Source organism: Canis lupus, chromosome 2 (genome assembly GCF_011100685.1).
Source record: "Canis lupus familiaris isolate Mischka breed German Shepherd chromosome 2, alternate assembly UU_Cfam_GSD_1.0, whole genome shotgun sequence".
NCBI lineage: Eukaryota > Metazoa > Chordata > Mammalia > Carnivora > Canidae > Canis > Canis lupus.
In genome coordinates this window covers 73,804,512-73,826,829 of record NC_049223.1, presented here as the reverse complement: position 1 = coordinate 73,826,829, position 22,318 = coordinate 73,804,512, and the positions used below count along the sequence as shown (strand labels likewise).

Sequence of the window (22,318 nt, the reverse complement as noted above, 5' to 3'; positions counted from 1 at the left end):
AGTGTTATAAATTATATGAACTAGATTATTAATTTGTCTTAATTTTCTCGCTGGCAGTTAGATTAAGGGAAATATATTTGGGTTCTACTGCTAAAGGCTCTAGAGATTTCAGAGCCCATGGCCACTTTTAGAAGCGTACCATGCTGTTGATGGTGCCAGGCTGGCATCCACATCTGTTCATTATGACATTCTGCCCATGATGCCCTGCAGAGAAAACACTCAGCAGAGAACCCTCCTCCAGGCACCCATGGGAGAAAGGCCAATTAGTTGACCTATTTCAATGGAAATGTCCCACAAATTTACTTTATGCTATAAACAAAACGTGTGCCACAGGCTTTTTAACATCCTTTCTCCTACACAATTTTAATAATAGCAGTCAAGGCAAAACAGTGTTCCTCTGTTGGGTATTGCAGAGAGAGCAGACAAGGCTCAGTCTTGTGACAGCATCTCACCTGGGCCACAGTTGCAACGTTGATCGACTGTACCACCTAATCTGCCTTTAGTAAAGAAGTTCAAGGACTCAGATGGCCAATTTTCCTGCACGTGGGTCCAGTGGCCCTATGTCTCATCCTGGGTTGTATGCTCTTCCTGTGGACACTAACGTGTGCTCTGATGTGCCTTGATCTGGAGGGCCCCAGATATTACTCTGTTTTAGGAGACACCTGGTGTCAAAAACATAAATAGAAAATATTATATGTAAATAGTTTTATAAGCTTCTAGAGGATTATTTTCAATTTCTAATATATTCTAAAAAAATAAGGAGATATAAATATCTGACAACAGTGGAGAAATTTAAATAAAATATGATCCATCCATTTGATGGGCTTTTAATATAGACATTACCAAATCATATTTTTGAGCCATATTAAACAATATAGAGAAGGGCTTATGACATAATAATGAAGAAAGAAAAGCAATTTTATCAAAAACATCTTTTGTTCCTAATTGATACAGTAATATAATTTGAAGGGAAAGGAACTAAAATGATCACAATAGTTACTGCCCCATGATATTGTGGCTTTAATTTTCTTTATACTTTTCATGCATTTTCCAATTTTTCTAAGATGAACGACAATGGAAGTTTATAAAAAGAAGAGTATGTGAGCAAATTATTCAGCTTGGTTGTAGGAGGCCTTATCACATTTCCCTCTCTCCCTTCTTGCCTATCTCTTATTTCCTCTTGTTTGACTTCATGTATGCTTTGATGGATATTAGTAAGACTGTAACTGATCCAAACCTGACATGTTTGAGTTGTTAGCTAGAGAGTGGGGTTGTTATCTTAAGATGGAGAGGGGCTGGATTCAGTGGCCCATAAGGCTCCTTCAGGTGAAACGTACATGGACTGACCATGTGTAAGCAAGCCCTTTGCTGCTGCAGACATACCCAGGATTGTGTACGGACCAGGCTGGCTGTGGGAAGAAGATTGATCTCCCACTTCCTGTTTTACAAATTTTTTTTAAAAAATCATTTGAAAAACCAGTACTGTATTATTAATAGTACATTAATTGCAAAACATTCTATAGTATGTGTATATCTCAATATCATGGTTGAGAACCGCTACATGTGAGGAACCAATTCTGTGACTTTGGGGGGAAAATTCATTAGTACACTACTTTCAGAAAGAATTCTTGTAAATCAGTGTGGCTGTGAAAAGGTTTGATAGCTATTCCTTAGAAGGAGAAAGCAGTCTTTCAGGTCTTTTCTCGACCCTTCCGAGCTCCATGGATCCTCTTCAGTGTGCTATAGACCACAGGTTGGCAAATGACTACACACAGGCCAAAGCTGGCCCATTGCCTGTTTTTGTAAAAAAATAATTTTATTGGAATACAGCCACGCTCATTCATTTATGTAGCATCTGTGGCTGCTTTTTTCTTTTTAAAAATTTATTTACTTACTTGAGAGATAGAGTATGCAGGGGTGCAGGGGAAGGCAGAGGGGGAGAGAGAGAGAGAGAATCTCAAGCGGATTCTTTGCTGAGCTTGGAGCCTAAAGTGGGGCTGGATCTTATGACCCTGAGATCATGACCTGAGCCAAGACCAGTAGACGGAGGTTTAACCAACTGAGCCACCCAGGTGCCCCGCATCTGTGGCTGCTTTTGCTTTTGTGTTACTACAATGGCAGTTGACAGAGACCATATGGCCGATAAAGACGAAGATATTAACTGTTTAGCCCTGTATAGAAAAAGTATGCTGGGGAATCCCTGGGTGGCTCAGTAGTTTAGCACCTGTCTTTGGCCCAGGGCGTGATCCTGGAGGCCCAGGATTGAGTCCCATGTTGGGCTCCCTGCATGGAGCCTGTGTCTCTCTCTGCCTCTCTCTCTGTGTGTGTCTCTCATGAATAAATAATTAAAATCTTTAAAAAAGAAAAAAGAAAAAAAAAAGTATGCTGATAGATTGCTAAGGCTAAGGAAAGTAGGGGAGGGTGGGAACTTGGGAAAAATATTGCCTGTAGGATCCTTCCAGGAAGAGTTCAGGAACTTGCGAAAGCCAGTCCAAAGTCCTCTCTTCGTTTGAAAAATACATCTTACAAAATGACCTGATTTCTGCCAGCTTGATTTTTGAACTCTTTACCCAAAATATTTAGAAACAGATGTGCAATGTGGGTAGCCAAAATATTTTTAATTTTGACCTGAGAAAAATTCTAGATAAAAACAGAAAAAAGAATGAGAAAGATCAGTTATTTTACTGAGTGCTGTGGCCATAGTGTTTGTGTGGGCTTTGTGTCCAGCTTTTTTCACTTAAATTCTATTGAGGGGTGCCTGGGTGGTGCAGTTAGTTGGTTAAGCGTCCAACTCTTGGTTCTGGCTCAAGTTGTGATCTCACAGCACTCATTGCAGAGTCTGCTTCAGATTCTTTCTCCCTCCTTCTCCACCCCTCCTTGCTCATGCTCCCTCTCTCAAAGAAATAAAATCTTTTTAAAAATTATATTGAAATCATTTTGTCAACCTAGCCTAACCCTCTTTTCCCTGAATGTGGAATATTCCATTGCAGGTGTGTGAGATCACTGAGTAGTCACTCTAAGATGGGGCAGGTCAGGGTGACACCTGAGCTGCTTTCCTGCAATTTCAGGGCCTGCAAGCAGAAGAGGCTACCATTCTGTTTGCACTTGGCTCAAAGCTCTCTCTCAAATACAGCCAAAGACTAGAGGTGTTCCTTCTTGGTGATTGTTATTTATTTCAGTATCCTGGTCAAGAAAGAATTTAGAACTGACTACAAAATGTAAAGTGATCCTTATTCTCTTTCTTTTTAAGATTTTATTTATTTATTCATGAGAGACAGAGAGGTAGAGACATAGGCAGAAGGAGAAGCAGGCTTCTTGCAGGGAGCCTGATGCAGGACTCGATCCCCGAACCCTGGAATCATGCCCTGAGCCAAAGGCAGACGCTCAACTGCTGAGCCACCCAGGTGTCCCAGATCTATATTCTGTAGAAATGTTGAAGCAGAAGTCTCTTCCTGGTTCATTTCTAGTCTACTCTTTTTTTGGTACCCAAGACAGAAGATTCATCTTTTTTTTTATATAATTTTTAATGCTTGTTCTTAATAAGATATCACCTTTGACTTTAAGTTAGGTGAATAGTATCTGGTATGAAGATTCACAAAGGGAAAGTATGCCTAACAAATATGCATTTTAACAAAACTGAGTAGAATTTAGAATGGTGATTATTTTTTTGGAACTGGATGAGTTCTCAGAGGCACCTAGACCAGCCTCCCCAACTCTGTCTTTTTATCAATGAAGTAAATGAGCCCTGGAAGATTATATAGTCTAGGTGATCAAGCTACAGCGGCAGTGCCAGGACCAGACCAAAGTTTCTTGACTTCTTTTTTTTTTTGTTCTAACCATGCTGCTTTAAAAAGATCTATCAATCTGCTTTATTTTTCTCTTTATATTTTTGTTTTTGTGTTTTTGTTTGTTTTAAAGGTGCATACAACTAAAGCTGGCTCAAGAATTGGCACCAGACCTAGATTTTTAAGCTCTCGTGGCTAAAATCTATAGAAGAAATGCTTAGAACTTCAGAATTCATTTATTATTAATTTATGAATTATTCAGAATTCATTCATTTTCTTTTTTATAGAGATGCTGTTCTAAGTGTTTTTAAAATTCTTGCTCTTGCCCAAGTACACTTGGGTGTACTTAATCTCTGAACATAAAGGGGCCATCATCCACTCAACCCTTGAAAGCTTATAAGGTCTCTGAGACTTCATCTCTGATGGAACTAGCTTGGGAGTTACTCTGGTTCAGACAGCCCAGAACCACCCACCATGGAATTTGCCCTTTTGGGAGGAATAATTCTGGAATAGGCTTCACTTGTCACCTGCAGATCTAAGAGCCCTGAACTAGAAGACTTGAGACCAGGGATGTAAAACCATCAATTTACCCTGAGGCAAGGCCACTGGTGACAGCTTGGAAGGCCTGGAATCCCCAGGATTGGGGATTGTTATGATAGTAAGTTCTGGAGAAAGTTTGAAGCAAGGGAGCCAGGGAGAGCCTTTTCTTCAGGGAAACACTGAAATCTGGGGAAAGCTATACTTTTGAATACTCTTTCATTCCTTTAAATGTATTTTTAAGCACACCAAAACGTAATTACTTATACCTTATTTCGTTCATATAATTTTGCTTATTTGGAGACTTGAAATCGGGAATGGTAGGGGGAAGGTAGAGGAGAAAATGTTTATCAGAATTTTTCAGATAATCTCTAAGCACGTCATAGTCCTGACTCAGAGAGAGAGGAGGGGAGGAGAGGGATAGAAAAGGACTTTAAGAAATTCTGACTCATGCATTTATACTGAGGAGATTGAACATTCATGCCCGGGGACTGACTAATATTACCAGACCTAGATCTTAGAGAAATATTTTTGGAGCATATGGATTGATAACAACATATTTTATTTAAAAGGCTATACAATGTTCTAGTCCATCAATGAGTATATAGAGTATTGGGGGGGGGGGGTTTACGGGCTGGAATGTGTTTGCGACTCTTTACTTTTTGGTTTAAGCTGGTGGATATGCAGAATGTCATTCCTCTTCATTCCACTTTCTAACCCATATAAACTATATTTGTATTTATGATTCTAGGTTGTTGGTTTTTTTTTTTTTTTTTTTTTTAGATTTTTATTTATTTATTCATGAGAACATAGAGAGATAGGCAGAGGGAGAAGTAGGCTCCATGCAGGGAGCCCGACGTGGGACTCCATCCTGGGTCTCCAGGATCTCGCCCTGGGCCGAAGGCGGCGCTAAACCACTGAGCCACTGGGGCTGCCCTGGATTCTAGGTTTTTCTTAAAAAGAGGGACAAAAGTAACCAGAGTTAAAAACAACCAGTTTTCCCATTTGACTGGGCTTGCTGGTGGCACAGATTGCCCAAATGTGGTTTGACTAGCAGTTCACAGTCTTCTGTATTTCTGAATTTAATCTTATCTTCCAAATACCATCATTTGAGATTGTTGTGTAACCCCTGCCTTATATAAGCCTCCCTAGTATGATCTTTCTCATTGGGGAAAAACAATAGAAGATAGTTTTTTGTTTATTTTTAAAGATTTTATTTATTTGAGAGATAGAGAGCAGGAGTGGGGGAGAGGGGCAGATTGAGAAGCAGGACCCTGGGATCACAACCTGAGCTGAAGGCAGATGCTTAACTGACTGGGCCACCCAAGCACCCCAACGATAGGAGTGGAAGTAGTACTTCCTAGTTTTCATTTCCCCACATTTCAAGTTGTCTATGCACAACTAAACATTATATATCCTTTGAAAAGAAAGGGCCACATTTTTGGTTACTGATCTTTAATAATCCGTGAATTCAGTATGACTTGGTGTGAATAACTAAAAAAGACCTATATGAAGACAGAATCCAAGAAACTCCTATTTTGTCTTCTCAGAGAAGCTTTTCAAAGCAACAAGAAAAATTAAGGGCAAATGCTATATACCAGAAGAACAAAGAGACACCAGTTCTTAGAACTGTCCCATCTTTCCTGTCCCTTGCAGGAGGCTATCTAGGTACTTGCCCATCTCAGGTTAGAAATAAGTGGGGCTGGCTCCTAGCTCCAGGGGCAGGGAAGGGCAAGGAACTTGCTGGTGCCAAGTTGCAATAGAAAGTTGGAAAGAAGATTCGGTGCATGGAACTCAAGATTGTAGGCACAAAGTGAGAGTACAGTCCAAAGTTGACCTGACTATGATGAAGAAACAAGATAGAGCAGTCACTTCAGGAGGTAGAGCTGATGAGCATTCCTGCCTGGGACAGGTGCCCCAGGGAAGATGGCATTTTTATGGACTATTCCAGCCCTCCCCCAAGGCCTGAAGAGTGGGGAATCACAGTGGTGTGAGTGGGAAAGGTTACAAAGGATTCTCTTGGAAGATGGAAACTTATCTTAAAAGAAAGATTTTCAGCTAAGTTCTCAGGTACACAGAAAATTATTTGAAACAGTTCATTGTAGTTGATTATAGGGGATATTTACTTTCTATATTGCCTGTTTCTATATAGTTTGAATTTTTACACAGGCTTGTTATACCATAATAGAATGTAAGCTCAGTATGGTCCGAGACCTCTTTTTCTCTTATCTGCCATGGTACACAGAGTAGATACTCAACAAATGCTTGTTGAGTGAGTGTTACCTTTGTGTAGGGAAAAAATTAAAAAGAGAGGGGGAAGAAAAAGATGAGCCTCATAAGTGCAGTACAGTGTAGTTCAAAGTTGAGTTGCAGTGCTGAGGCTTTTGAAGTTAGGAAAGCTAAATGTTACATCAGACCAGGCCAAGCACCAGTGTCCAGTGTCCCACTATTTGTTGCTCTTGAGTAGGTTGTTAACAATCTTATTTCTAAAACATAGTGTACTTTCCACTCTAAGCCCTTTCCCTTGGTATTTCCTAGGAAGTTTTGAAATTTAGTACTCTTTGAATACCATTTTCTTTTTTATAAAAAGTTTTATTATTATTATTATTATTATTATTATTATTATTATTATTATTATTATTAAAGTGAGGGGAGTGGGAGGGCAGACAGAGAGAGAGAGAGAATCTCCAGCAGACCTCCCACTGAGTATAGAGCCCCACACGCTCTCAGGACTCTTGAGACCATGACCTGAGCCAAAATTGAGAGACAGGTGCTTAAGCAACTGAGCCACACAGGTGCCCCATACTATTTTCTAAGGTTCTGCAGGAGGTTCAAGAATTTCTGGAAGTTATAAGGTGCAAGGGGGAAAACTCTGAGGGACTGCTCTCGGAAAGGCCATTTGCTTTAGCAGTGGATTAGTTGGGCTTCAGGGACAGGGAATCTAGGCACAATCCACACCTCAGCCAAGAACTTGGAAGAAATCTGTTTGCTTGTCTTACTCATCTATCCTGGTGAGTCTGGCCCTCTCTCTCCCCACCCCCCAGCCCTGGCCATTCATTCTCCTTGTCTTTGTGGTAGCTGGAGAGGGAGCTCAGATCCCACGGTTCTGCTCAAAGTAAATCCCCCAGGTTAGAGTGTGTGGACTGTTTGTGTATCATCTCTGGTGCTAGAGGGAGAATGGTGCCTTTGGTTGTTCTCGTTTGCGTTTGAATAGAGTTTGCTCTGTGTCTGGAATAGTTTGTGGAAGAAAATCTGACCTTGGGAGACCGGGATTGGGCTTTGGGGCTTTACCTTGGCTGCTTCGCTTGCGTGTGCCACCTGCACGCGCAGTGTTGACAAACTGGGGCTACAGCATGACTTGCCTGATACCCTCCCCAGTGAGGGCAGGCTGCCAGAGCCGACCTTCCTGCTTCTGCAGGTACACACGGTAACTTAAATGTAACAGTATCATTCTTAGTTAGAATGAAGATTATGAAAACTGGCCAGTAGTTAGAGGTTCCAACTAGAATAAATTTGTTGGGGGATCCCTGGGTGGCTCAGTGGTTTAGCGCCTGCCTTCGGCTCAGGGTGTGATCCTGGAGACCTAGGATCAAGTCCCACATCCGGCTCCCTGCATGGAGCTTGCTTCTCCCTCTGCCTATATCTCTGCCTCTCTTTCTCTCTCTGTCTCTCATGAATAGATGGGCAAAATCTTTGAAAAAAAAAAAAAGAATAAATTTGTTGGATATAGCTCTATCAAATTATCTGGAAATTTTTAAGTGGAAAAAATAAATAGTAGAGCCATAGTTCTATTTAGTATGTTTAGCATATTTGTTTTCTGTCTCTGTGGAAAAATGTTTTGATTCATGTTTGTGGAGCATTGCTTCTTAGCAGACATGATTTATTGCCATTTCTGCCATATTCACAATATTTATGGTACCTATAGGTTTTATTTGGTTGGTTCTGTTTATATTAATTCACAATATAGTTTGAGTTTATTTTAACCATTGTAGTGATTTAAAACTATAATATTCTGAGATATAAGAAGCATAATTTTATACTTAAACAGTATAATATTTATTTATTATTATAAATAATAAATTATGAAATAAAACAAATTATTCGGGGCAGGGAGTCCACGTTAGAAACATTTTTTATGTTGAGTGCTAAAGAGTTTATTCTAACAAAACAGGGATTTCTAGTTAGACAATTGGAAAGTTTCCTCCCCAGAACTTAGAAGGAACTACTATAAAACTTTGTGTTAAATTCTGAGTCAGTACCCCTGCTGGCACATAATGAATGGAGATTTCCAGCTCAGGGGATTAGCGGTGGATTCCCTGAAGGGGAGGTACTCCAAGGAAAAGGAACTATATTCTTTAAATGTTACTCACGCTATCATTTAGAAACTAGCTATTTGAATCCTTGACAGCCAGTGTGGGCATACTTCGGTCTTTGCAAATCTCTGAGACCTTTTTTTCTAGCCAGCTGGGACTCTTAGGACTAGAGCAAGTTTTGGTTTCTCTTTTATGGGAAGAATGACAGCTCCTGTCTCATGAGGTGCATTTCATCTCTCTTGGTAGAGTGTTGTAACAGACGGGAAAAAGACACACGGAACTAATGAACTGGAAAAGACTGTTGCCCTTATAACCTAAAGCTGATGTTACAGAGGCGGCCTACAGGAGTGGGACAGGACACAGGCAGGAGGGGACAGGCTGGCATGGGGGCAGGGGGTACCATCATTTGCATTCACTACCACACCTGGCCCCTGAGAGTCTGGGAGCACATACCCTTCCAGTGGGACAGCCGATCGTTACCTTGGGGAATGGCAGGCCTAGTGTTGCTAAATTTTCTGAGATTTTGAAGAGATGCCAAAGATAGATATCTAAGTCTCCCAGTTATAAAGTCAAGGAGGGTCAAACAAAACATGTTTCTGGGCCAGATTGGCTTACCAGTTTGGAACCTCTGCACTTGACCCTTCCTGTTATTCTTGCATTTTGTTCCCTCCCACCCCCAGCCCCACCAATCAAAACTTGACTCCTATAGGAAGGACTTTTCTATCAGGGAATATGGGGTAAATCCCATGAACTAATCTGCCACATGTTAAAGGGACCTTTTTGCCTTCTCCTTTCCTCCCGTTCATGGCACTCCGGAAAACACACACCTGTTGACAATGTCTCCCCCGACCCCCACTGCAAAGACCACCCCTTTTATAGTTGAATGATCACACCTGACTGTGAGGCTTTCAGAACATTTAGACAAAGGGACAGCCAGCCTTTTTGTGATAAGAAGAGTGGTTTGGGTCTCTGGTGTTCCTCAAACCATACAGTCCAGAGAGCTGCTTAGCCCTCCTATGCCTAGGCCTGGTGACTTCCACTCCCAAGATGTTCCTCTACCGTGCTCTTGGAGCATAAAATACATCAGAATTCAGGACCTGATGCTGGTTATTCAGACTTCACAGCCAACTGTTTTAGAATCTGACCTCCCAGCACCATCCCTTATGATATGTGTCTACTGTGAAGCCTGATGTCAGAACAATGTCTGTTTTCTCCTTTCCAGAGGGAGCTAGATCAGGGCAATAAATTATAGCTCTGGAGTCTAGATTTAGAAAAACCATTGTTTTAAAAAGAAAAAGAAAAACTATTGTTTTGATAGGAACTGATGAATGGGAAGTAGTTGATGTAGATTTAGGAAGTGAGGCATTCTCTACTCCGGAAAGTTAAATTCCCCCTTTTTTGGAGCAACCTAAAACGTTATAAAGTAAAAGAGTTGGACTTTCCCTAAGGCTTTCAGATTATTCTGAAACTGACCTATGACATGGGCAAATCTAAGAGTAACAGTGAACATTGAAAAGCCATAGAAAGATTAACAGCCTCCGCTTTTTTTTTTTTTAAGTTATTTAAATTCTAGTTAACATACAGTGTAATACTCATTTCAGGTGTACAATATAGTGAATCAACACATCATACAAGACCCTGTGCTTATCATAACTTGTACACTCCTTGATCCCCATCACCTACTTAGCCCATCCCCACACCCCCTTCCCTCTGGTAACCATCAGTTTGTTCTCTTATAGTTAGGAGTCTGATTCTTGACTTGCCCCTCTCTTTTTTCCCCCTTTTTGCTTATTTGTTTTATTTCTTAAATCCCACATATGAGTGAAATCATATGGTACTGGTCTTTCTCTGACTTATTTTGCTTAGCAGAATACTCTCTTGCTCCATCCATGTGGTTGCAAATGGCAAGATTTCATTCTTTTTGTGGCTGAGTAATATTCCATTGTGCACATATATACCACATCTTTATCCATTCATCAATTGATGGACACGTGGGCTGTTTCCATAATTTGGCTATTGTAGATAATGCTGCTGTAAACATCAGGATGCATGTATCCCTTTGAATTAGTTTTTTTATTCTTTGGGTAAATACCTTAGTGGTGCAATTGCTGGATTGTAGAGTACTGTTTTTAACTTTTGAGGTCCATACTGTTTTCCAGAGTGGCTGCACCAGTTTGCATTCCCACCAACAGTGCAAGAGGGTTCCCTTTCTCAACATCCTTGCCAACACCTATTGTTTCTTGTGTTGTCAATTTTAGCCATTCCTCCTTTTACAAATGGAGCTCATACTACGTCTAATGTTTTGTAACTTGTGTTTTTCATTAACTATATCATGAGCATTCTCCCGTGTCATCAAAACTCTTCAATAATGGTTTCTTTCTTTTTCAAAAAAAATTGTATTTATTTATTCTAAATAAGAGAGAGGCAGAGACATATAGGCAGAGGGAGAAGCAGGCTCCCTGTGGGAAGCCTGATGCGGGACTCGATCTCAGGATCCCGGGATCATGCCCTGAGCCAAAGGCAGATGCTCATCCCCTCCTGCTGCTCAAATGCCCCTCCACAGTGGTTTCTTAATGGTTGCATGTCAGTCAGACACATGAATATACAATTTATTTAGCCAGTCTTCTGTTGAATATTTAAGTGTTTCTGATTTCTTTCTTATTAGCAATAATGCTGCAACACTTTTATATAAATCTTTGTGTGTGTCTCCAATTCTCTGAATTAATGTCAGGGAACGGGATGCTGCATCAACACAAAAAAATATGTTTAAAGCTTTTGATATAAACTATCAAATCTGACCACATCCTTTAAGGACCTTATTAAAAAATACTAGTCGTAGCACTCATAGCTTTATTCTTGAAGGGTTTCAAGAAGTCAGTTTTCCTATTTCCCTATATGACCAGTTATGTGAATGCTTATAGGACTCCTTTTCTCTTGTTGCATTCTTGATGAAAATGAATGTGTTTACCTTTTGTGTTTGACAAAGTAGAGAGTAGAGACATAGGGTACTTTATAATATGGTTTTACTTAGTAATCATCTAGTTGTTGCTTATTTTTGGATATTTGTGCCTGGTAAGCAATTGTAGTACCACAGTGAGACCCGAGGCAACTTCATTTTACTGTTTCCAAAGATGTGGTCTGTAAAACATGCTGGAACAGCTTCAAGTTAGTGTAGGCCTGGGGTGCCTGAGTGGCTCAGTCGTTAAGCATATGCCTTTGGCACAGGTCATGATACCAGGGTCCTGGAATTGAGCCCCACATCAGGTTCCCTGCTCAGCAGGGAGTCTGCTTCTCCCTCTGCCCTTCTCCCACCCCACCCTTCACTTGTGCTCCCTCTCTCTCAAATAAATAAATAAAATCTTTATTAAAAAAAAAAAAAGTAATGTAGGCCTTACTGAAGATGGGATGGATTCAAGTTTTTATGTACATGGCCCATGCTGCCTGTCCTGTCAATGAGAATGACCTGGAAAGGGGGAGGGGAAGGAGTCGGTGGAGAGGATAAATACTATTTCTTTTGGAGACAGAGCTTTAATGTAGGAGTTCCGTGTTCTGCATAGACAGCTCTGTGGTCCTAAACAAGTCTTGTCTTGTATGATTAATGTGTACCAGGGGATCTCCTAATGGAATTAGGTCCTTACCAAGACCAAGCAGTTGCTCTTTATTCATTCTTTTCAAGTACACCTGCCTTCTTGATAAGCAGATACCCATTTACCCCTGTCTCCTTCAGCCACTATTAAACTAAAAATCTGATGGTCTGCTGTAGGTAGACCTGACCCTGTTCTAAGCACTGAGGAGATGGACACAGAGTGAAGGTTAGAAACAGTGGTCTATAAGGATTGGAAGAAACTTTAGAAATACTAGTTCCAGCTTCTAATTTTATAGCACAGATAGTCCCTGGCCTCAAAGAATGTATGGTCTTTGTAGAAATGAGATACACAGGAAAAGATTAAAAACCAAAACAAATTTAAAAACAGCCCAGGGCAATGGTTTAATGCCAAACAAGAAGCACCAACAGTAAGGGCTTTCAGATTTCAGAGGGAGAGAGAACTTTGGGTCCTGGAGATCAGTACCTCATGCTGGAAAGTTTGTTTAGTTTTTGTTTTTATTTTTTTAACTGGGCCCTAAAGAGTGAGATTTCAAAATTGGAGGCCATTTCTCCCCATGGGGTGGTATAATTAAAGGCAGAAGATGTCTGGAAACAAGGAGTAGGTAATTTTGGCTGGTGCAGCAGGTTTGTTAGAAGCACCCATCTTTCAGTCACTTAGCTGTATAATTTGGAGATGATCTCCTGAAGCCCCTTTTCTTTTTTTTTTTTTTAAGATTTTATTTATTTATTCATCTCACACACACACACACACACACACACACACACACAGAGGCAGAGACATAGGCAGAGGGAGAAGCAGGCTCCATGCAGGGAGCCTGACGTGGGACTCGATCCAGGGACTCCAGGATCACGCCCTGGGCTGAAGGCGGCGCTAAACCACTTAGCCCCCTGGGCTGCCCTGAAGCCCCTTTTCTTACACAGCAAGCAACATTGTAAGTTGTATTTTTTTTGTTTGGTTGGTTTTTTCTGTATTTTTTTTTTATTAAAGTATAGTTGACATCATATTGAATTAGTCCCAGGTGTATTACATAGTGATTCAACAATTTTATATATTTTATGAAACAACACAGTGATATGTGTATCGTGATATTATTGACTACATCCCCTATGCTGTACTTTTTATCCCCATGACTTAGTTATTTTACAACTGTAAGCACGTACCTCTTAATCCCCTCCATGTATTTCACCCTCCCTCTCCACTTTGGCAACCACCAGTTTGTTCTCTGTATTATAAGTCTGTTTCTTTCTTTTTTGTTTTATTTGTTTGTTTGTTCATTTGTTTTTTTAGATTCCACATATAAGTGAAATCATATGGTATTTGTCTTTCTCTGTCTGGCTTATTTCACTTAGCTTAATACCTTCTAGGTCTATCCATGTTGTTGCAAATGGCAAGATCTCATTCTTTTTTTTATGACTTCAATATTCCATTGTGTTTATATACCACCACATCTTTATCCATTCATCTATCGTTAGACACATAAGGCTGCTTCCATATCTTGGCTATCGTAAATAATGCTGTAGTAAACATAGGGTGCATAGATATTTTCAAAATACTCTTTTTGTTTTCTTCAGGTGAATACACAGAAGTGGAATTACTGGATTGTATGACACTTCCATTGTTAGTTTTTTGAGGAGCCTCCGTACTGTTTTCCAGAGTAGCTGCACCAGTTGACATTCCCACCAGCTGTGCATGAGGTTTCCTCTTTCTCTACATCTTCGCTGGCACTTGTTATTTCCAGTTCTGTGCTGTCTTATGGAGTCTGTAGCCTCTTTGTCACTAACTAGCTCTTTAGAGTTCAGAGATAACCAGCAGAGCAAGACTCCTCGTCTTCCTGATGGTGTCAAATCAGCAGCCCTAGAAATATACACTTAGGTAGTTTTCTGGAGTGGGCATAAAGTGTGACTCATAGAGTATTTGGGGAACCTAGTCATCCCTAGGTGAAGTCCTATATCAAAAAAGATCTGCTTTTTTGCAGGCAGGACTTACTTCCTAGGGCAATTTACTTTAAGCCTCAAAGACTTAAAGTTCTCTGAGCTGTCAGTCAAGCCTCATAAAGCCTCAGGGTTTATAGAACCCTGAAGTTATTGGCAGTACCCACTGGAGACTTTCACACCTTCAATGAAGTCATAGTGCTGTGGGCTGTAATTCAAGTAATTTACAGAAGATAAGGATTACAAACATTTAGACACAAGTATCTCCCTACCTTTTCAGATACTTAAAAACAATACCCCTTTCAACTAAAAGCTGACACTTGAATACTGTACTTTGTTATACAACCAGGTATACTTCAAGATACTCAGAGATATTTTTCCTACTTAGCTTGCCTGGAAAACTAATGTTTGAGCTTTGTTCTTTTGGTCAGCTAGGAAGTTACCCCTTATTAAAATGTAAATCTTTCCTCTTAATATTAAATAATTATCAAGCATTCATATTATAACTTACTCTAGTGGAATGGGATAAGGGAGAAGATGAGCTAGAGTTAAGGTTTGGAGCAGGAAGAGAAATCCTCACCTTGGTACTTAGTTGGGCTTTGAAGGCTGCCTGCCCCTCTGAGTGATGACCCCACCTACAGTCTGCTGGGGAGTCAGAGGTCATTTCACAGGTTACAAGTTGGCTGCTGTCTTTTAAAATTATTAATAAAAGTGGCTAGGAAAGGTGTCTATACCTAATAGGTAACATTTGGGGTTAGTTAGAACCTTGGCTTATCTAACTGGACACAGATGGACATATTTATTAGACACACAGACTCTAGCTTTGCCATGGAGCCCTATCTGTATCCAAAGTGTTAACACCATTGGGCAGACTTTATAAGGGTGAAAACTGGTGCTAGAGGAGCTGGGCAAGTAGGAAGTACGTTTACTTCCTGCCTGAGCCTTATCAAAGTTTGTTAAGATCTGTCTGGCCCGATTTCTTTTCTTTTCTTTTTTTGGGGATGAGATTGCAGTTCTTCTGGAGTCAAGTTCCCGTTTATACCTTAATCTTTTGTATAAGGAAGAGAGTAGGATTTAGCTCTGATAAAAGGGGCCTGAGCTTGTGGATGCATTTTCAATCGTCCTTTCTTTTGATCCCTATTTACAGAAATCAGTTTTAAAGGTTATAAACCGTTACTTCTGCCTCATTTTCTTCCTGACCACTCACTTCTAATTCAGATTACAGCTATTGACATTTTCATAAAACCCCATGAATACATGTGAAGATTTTGCATTAACCTCTAACACCACTTAATCAGGACCTCTTCGTGCTTAACACCAATAAATTATACATCTGCATTTTATCTAGGAAGTATTGACCTTCGGCACCAAAGGGTTAAGTATTCCATTAAGATAAGTAGTAGTTATTTGTCTAATAAATGTCCCTGGCACTTTGACTGGCTTGATTCAATACAATTTACTAATTCACATAATTCTTTTAAAACTCATGTTCAGTTTTCTTTTGACCATATGCAAAAATTGAGATATATTATAGAAAATAGGATTGTATAGTGCATCCATACAATGGAATATTATGCAGCAATTAAATTGTTTATGAAAATTTTCTAGGGGCTCCTGGCTGGCTCAGTCTCAGTAAGTAGAGCACACAGCTCTTGATCTCAGGGTTGTGAGTTCAAGCCCCCCCACACACACACACACTGGGCAAGAGCCTACTTAAAACAAAACAAAAGTACCTGATGGTGTGGAAAGGTGTGTACAATATGCAGACTGCATATATGGTACTCTCTCACCAGTAATAAAAAATAATGACATGTATGAAGAAAGAGAAAGAAGACATATGCAGAATAGAAGTAAACCAAATGTGAACAGTGAGTGCTTCTGTCTAGATGAGAAGATTAAGAATTACCAACATTTTATTCTGTATTTTTACTTTTCTGTTGTTGTATGCAGTTTTTAATCTTGACTGGGTGTCACTTTTGCAATAAAAAATTCATAAGGGATCGTAATTCATTTTACCTTAGTAAAGATTTAAAATATAGTGAACATGCAGGGTTAAATTAATGCTTTCTCTGAGAGACCATGCAAAATTTCCCCTTAGACGTTTTTAAAATTCCTGAGTTTTCCATTTAGCACTTTAAGTTATCTTGTATGTCACCATACATACAGTGTTCCTACACATCGGGGTTTCTTAAACTGGGAATGCTTGGTGTTAGCTCACAGGTTTGCACAGCTATTTGGAGAACAGCGATTCAAAAATTAATAGCAGTTATAAAAATCCTGAAGCATTTTAATTTTACTTCTGGTCTTGTGAAATTAGGTTATTTTATTTTAAAAATAATCTTTTTATTGAAGTATAACACACATTCAAAAAAGGGCACAATCTTACAAATTTTCATAACCCTGGTAACCATGCTGTTTTATTTTTGTTGTATCGTCTTTGACAAAATTTCCTAATTCTACCTAAGAAAATATATTTTTGTCAGGGTTCTGTGGTCTCTAGAAGTTACACTCAAGATATTTTCTACTTTTTGTTCTTGTAATGGCATTAACTCTGGGTTTTTACATTTTTCAAAGAGCTCTACATTTTCATTCAGAATATTGCTGTTTTTCTTAGTTCAGGGTAGGAAAATTGGCCTTCACAGATTAAAGATGCAAAATAATAACTGCAAGAGTGTTGACATCTAGCCTCTGCAGATTTAATTTTTCTTTCATTCCCAACTGTGGCAGTGCTTTGCCCCAGTCTGCTAGTTCTGTGGAACTTGATTCCTGTGCCTCTGCATATGATACAGCTTAGGTTGCTAATCTGAAGAAGCAGATCAGCAGCCGGTGGTAAGTGTGTCAGGCCTAGAAATCCTAGACTGAGCTGTGAGGAACTTTAGAAGTCCCTAGCCTACAATGGGGAAACTGAGTCCTGGAAGGTTACATGCCTTGCCCAGGGTTGCAGACTTGGCCCCAGAGCTGGATCTAGAATCCTGATCCTCGGCCCCATTAGTAAACTCCTCAGCCCCATTAGTAAACCAGGCTAAGCCCCCTATTCTCATCTTAAAACTCACCGTTTCTACTAAAAATGCAATCCTCAGACTGTGAAATCGACTTCTCCAGAAAGACAAATAACCTGACACGTTTTTCAGCCAAACTTCTTAATGGGGATAACCTGACAGCATCGACCTGTTTTGGAAAACATCCCTTGGGTTACTTCGGGTGAATGAGGGATGGTGTGGGGATGGCATAAATGCCAGTCTGTAATTGTTTAGAGCAGTTCTGGGAGTACATTCAACTGGAATAACCCTGGCAATAGGGAAAGTGTGGCGTGATGTTGACTTGTGACCCTTCCCTGGGGAGTGAGCTATGTCAGGAGACCCAGCACTACTTCTAGAATACCGGGTCTCTAGTGTTCCTGAGTACTGGACAGGCTACTGTGCCTAAGAAATGACCATCGATGTTTCATGACCTTTTATTTTTGAGATTTTATTTGAGTTGACCAAAGGTAGATAGTAAACAAAGCTGCTCTTTGATTTTCTAAGGGAGGCCAGACAACATATATTTAGTAAGTGTTGATCACTGTGGTGGGCTCTGGGGACTTAGTGCTTCAGAAAACATGTCTGTAAGGACTTAGTCTATGGGGCTGCCGTTCCAAGGAGAGGTCACCACTGCCCTCTAGAAGTCTCGGTTCTGTTGGCGTGGTGGATTCGCGACTTGCACCAGGGTCTCATCGGAGCACACAGACTTCTGCCTGCCTGCTGGTTTGTCGGGAAGCATACTTTCTCTGTCCGGCCCGTAGCCATCCTTGGCCTGACCTTCAGGGCCGGTCTCCACAGTCCCATCCACCAGACCATTCTGCCCTCTTCTGGCTCTCTTCCCAGAGCACAAGGCTGAGGAACAGAGGCCAGGCTGATTGTTCCGTCCCCAAATATCTGTGGCTGCCCGCCCTTTGGAGCTTCGGAGCATGCTTTCCCCTTGTTGAGAATGTCCCGTCCTCCCCTTCTACTTCTCCAAATCCTGCCTGGCCTTCGAGGCCCAACCTGATTCCCCTTTCCTGTTGTCAGGGCTCCTGTGGCGCTTCTCCCACTCCCCCCTGCCATGGGTGCCATAGCCACGGCTAGGCCTGCCAGAGGAAGGAGCAGGCTCTGGAGCCTGTGTCACCGGGGGCTGGAGCCTTTCCTGGGTCTATATGTCTTCACCTGTAAGAATGGGAGTGATAAATCACCCCCAGCCCACAGTCATGCAAACTCCGTGAGTTCATACCATTGAGGCCTATGGAGCGGTGCGTGGCACAGAAGTTCTCCTTGAGTCCAGTTGTTATTCCTCCTCACGCATATTTAATCCAGCCTGCCTCGTGCTGCCGTCTGACCACTGCAAGTTGCCATTTGTTGGACAGAGCCCTGTCCTGAAGAGAGTCTGGATTTTATACTTTCTGTTGACCCTTTTTTAGTCCTACACGTGCATATGATCGTTCCTCAAAACCTACCGCTGAAAACAAAGCTGTTACTGTAGTAAGAGAAGGTAGAGGTTAAGGAACTGAAGAGAAAAGATAGGCTTCGGTCCACAGATGGAGTTTTCTGACAATTCTCAGAGTGTGTCATCCGTTCCTGTTTGCAGTGTGGTTGAGTTGGATGAGCTGCTTCTGTCACAGTCACCAGAAGTGTGAACATCATTTAGCAAGGATGCTAGCAGGTTCAGAGGTTGTCTTAGACACTTCTTCCCTGAGCCTGTGGTGGAAGGGAATCAAAGATGGTTAAGTCTGGCCTATCAGAACATCTCAGAGCAGGTGAGGCATGAGCTGACTATTACTAATAAATCTCCCTTGCCGAAGAGCATAGGAAATTCACCGTGTGTGTGTGTGTGTGTGTGTGTGTGTGTGTGTGTGTGTGTGTGTCAGGGAGGACCCAGGCCTTCCGCCACCCTCTCTCTGCCTTCCCCTGCTCTTTATTAGCAGCCGGGGAATTCACAAGCACCTCAACGTTTGGAGGAAATCAGGTTACTCTCTGATGGTGGGAAGAGGTGGGGACCCAGGCAGAAAGGAGCACTCAGCAAAAAACCACTTGCACACAGGAGTCCCTGGTGTTGGCAGGAGCTGCCAGAGGGGTCTCCTGCCCTCCCCGCCCCCCCACGCCTGGGACTTCAGCTGGGATCTCCTGCAGAGCCCTGTTGGGGGTACCCTTTCCCTGATGAAAACGCCTCACTTCTTCTCCTAGGCTGGAACAAGACATTAAAAAGTTAAAGGCTGACCTGCAGGCCAGCAGACAAGTGGAACAGGAGCTCCGCAGCCAGATCAGCTCCCTCTCCAGCACCGAGCGAGGGATCCGCTCCGAAATGGGCCAGCTCCGACAGGAGAATGAGCTGCTGCAGAACAAGTATGTGCGCCTTTTGGGCAGGCCTTTGGTCGTGAGCCAGGCGCCCCACTGTTTCTGTGGTTTCCAGCGATTGGAGCAAACGATTTGTGATGACAAAGGAACCTGGCAGAGGCGGTTTTAAATGAAATGTTTAAAATATTTAATTTAGTACCACATAGTCAACATGCCATACAATCTAGAGAAACTTAACTGCATCTCAACAGAACAGTTGATTAATATTATCATCCTTCTTTAATTTAATAACTTCTTCTTTTTGTTTAAAATAGCCATTGAGCTTTGTGATAATATAAGTAAAAATCACAAGAAGTCATTCTGCCACAATTTGAAAATCTTGCTCCTTTGAATGAAAGTTTCCAGAGAAACAGACTCTATTTACTTTTATTTCTGGAACTAAAAAATGACATTGAACTTTGATTTTATTTGAAGAGGCAAACAAAAAGCCAGCGCTTCTGTGTGAATTTGTTTATGCTTCCTATTGATTCATCCTGGAATTACTTCTTGATTCAATATCGATCTGTCCTTTTTTTTTATTTTTTTTTAATCTCTCAGCAATGTGAGCCTGGGGTAGCAATTACTATTACAGGCTCTGGGCTTTCCCCATTGAAAGGCGAGTTCTTCAAAATCCTTGAGGAACATAACTCAAAAGCTAGAGCATCATAAGCACATAACTGCTCCATTGCTTCTGACCCATATATGCAATGACTCTTGTGCTGCTCATAGAGAACATCTTACCTTACACTGATATACTCAGATGAACTCCCTTTGTATTGCTATGTAAAGCTAGGGGTAGGAGGAGGCAGGGCAGGGAGTATGGGTGAAATTTCTATCTGAAATTAAGCACCCTATGACTCTAACTCCAGGATCTATTTTAGGATACTTTGAGAAAACATCTCACAGCTGGGAAGGAAAAGCTGCAGTAGGCCTGCAGCATAATTATATTCAGGCAAAGAAAATCCTTCCCTCTCCTACCCTTTACCTCAGCTTCAGTGGGGCTGGTTCCGCCAATAGTTCTTTGATCGACTAAAGTTCTTTCAAGGTTCTTTGGGGCAGGAGAAGTAGTTCTACGGCTATCTTTCCCTCTGATAGAAACTTGTTCTATTCTTTTTTTCTGAATTGCCTTCTTTAGATCACTTACCATAATAGGGAAAAGGCTAGGTCTTGTTCTGTATCTTATTAGGCAGCTTGTTTGTTGGTATTTAGGAATTGTTAAAGAATAATGAGAAAAAAAAAAGAATAGTGTGTTTTTCTCAGGCACTCTGCGAGCTGACATTCATGATTTGCTGTTCAAAAGAGGAACCATGTTTCTCCAGGGTTTCTAGTGGGCATTTCTAATGACGAAACTCTGTATGATAATCATTTCCATATAGATTACATAATGCTGTGCAAATGAAGCAAAAAGACAAGCAAAATATCAGCCAGTTGGAGAAAAAGCTAAAAGCTGAGCAAGAAGCCCGCAGTTTTGTAGAAAAGCAATTAATGGAGGAGAAAAAAAGGAAGAAGTTGGAAGAAGCTACTGCTGCCCGGGCCGTTGCATTTGCTGCTGCATCTAGGTATGTCTGCTCCCCCACCCCAGCACTGCATCAGAGGGGGGCCTGCCTTGTGCCAAGACAGGCACGGGAGTGTGAGGCCTCGGGCTGGGTTGGACTAGGACCGTCTCACACGGATAGGTTGCTACCAAGTACTGTTTCATGAGCTGGCTAAGCCCCATCTGTGCAACCTGTACTGCCTTGTAACAGCTTCGTCCCTCAGTGACCTCATCTAAAAAGAGGGATGAGGGCATCACTGTGCCTCCCACACCCAAGAGGCAAAGTGCTGCTCTTAAAAGAGTTTCCAGTCACTTTCTGTATGGCCAGTAACTACTAAATACTTGGAGAGATTCCAGTCTGGAATTTTATTCCCTTTATGGAACTGTCATTACTCTCTACTCTCAGGTGTATGTGTTTCTGAAGTTTTTATCTTAAAATAGAAGAAAGGAAAAATCTTGGTTGTCCAAGTACTTTGTATTGACTGGCTGCTCCCATCTTTGTTGGGTATCAGCAAACCGTGACATGAGCTGGAAAAGATGAAAAAAATAAGTAAGTCGCTATTAGATATCATTGAATTTGTGGAGTGATGAGAATCGGGGACTATTTCTATACCATTTAAAAGTATGCGAGTATTCCAGAAACTGAATTCCAGGAAGAAGAGAAGATCCTTAAGAGCCTTTGGCGGCAGGGGTCATTTTTACTTCACTTTATCACTTTCTCTTTCCTTTCTTTTTTTGACAAGTGAAGTCCATCTGTGTGGTGGGAGTCAGTTATAGGTTTATAGTTGCAGAGTACGGATAAATTATTATTTATTTCATTTAAAATTTTTATCATAATTTGTATCTATATGATATAATTCTGTAATTCTTCCTTAAATTTTTCTTTTTTGTATGTGGCATGTTAAAAGCCTTGCTTTGGGTTCTGGCATTTGTGGAACTGATGGATCATCATTTCACATTTAAGGAAATAATAGCCATAGAGACCTCTTTCCTCCTAAATGGTCCTACCTCCCCCAGAAGACTCTGTAGTGCAGATGGCTGAGCTCACTGGGCCCATCAGCATCTATACAGACTCACAAGACACTTTGCCAGCCTGCCTAGGATGTGGGGGTTTTGTTCATTTGTTTAAAGATTTGTAAGCATAGGCTTCTGAAAAAAGCACACGTTTCTGAAGCATTTATGCTTGCAGGAGTTTTTCTGAACTGTCATCTGTTGTGGTTTATACCGGCTGAATTTATCCAGCACCTCCTACCCTGAGAAAAAGT

The 22,318-nt window shown here is 41.1% G+C and overlaps 1 protein-coding gene and 1 long non-coding RNA gene across 2 annotated transcripts in view; one reads left to right on the top strand and one right to left on the bottom strand.

The window, feature by feature from the left end:
- MACO1 (macoilin 1) overlaps window positions 1-22,318 on the top strand; it is a 60,045-nt gene that overhangs the window by 26,531 nt on the left and 11,196 nt on the right. The window contains 2 exon segments of the mRNA NM_001038648.1: window positions 19,370-19,528; window positions 20,896-21,078. Coding sequence (NP_001033737.1) covers window positions 19,370-19,528; window positions 20,896-21,078 — 342 coding nt within the window.
- Window positions 19,383-22,318, bottom strand: part of LOC119870404 — a 48,692-nt gene continuing 45,756 nt past the window's right edge. The window contains exons 2-3 of the long non-coding RNA XR_005355967.1: window positions 20,664-21,581; window positions 19,383-19,630 (exon numbers count right to left, since the gene is read on the bottom strand). This is a non-coding gene — a long non-coding RNA (uncharacterized LOC119870404). The remainder of the gene's footprint in view (window positions 19,631-20,663; window positions 21,582-22,318) is intronic.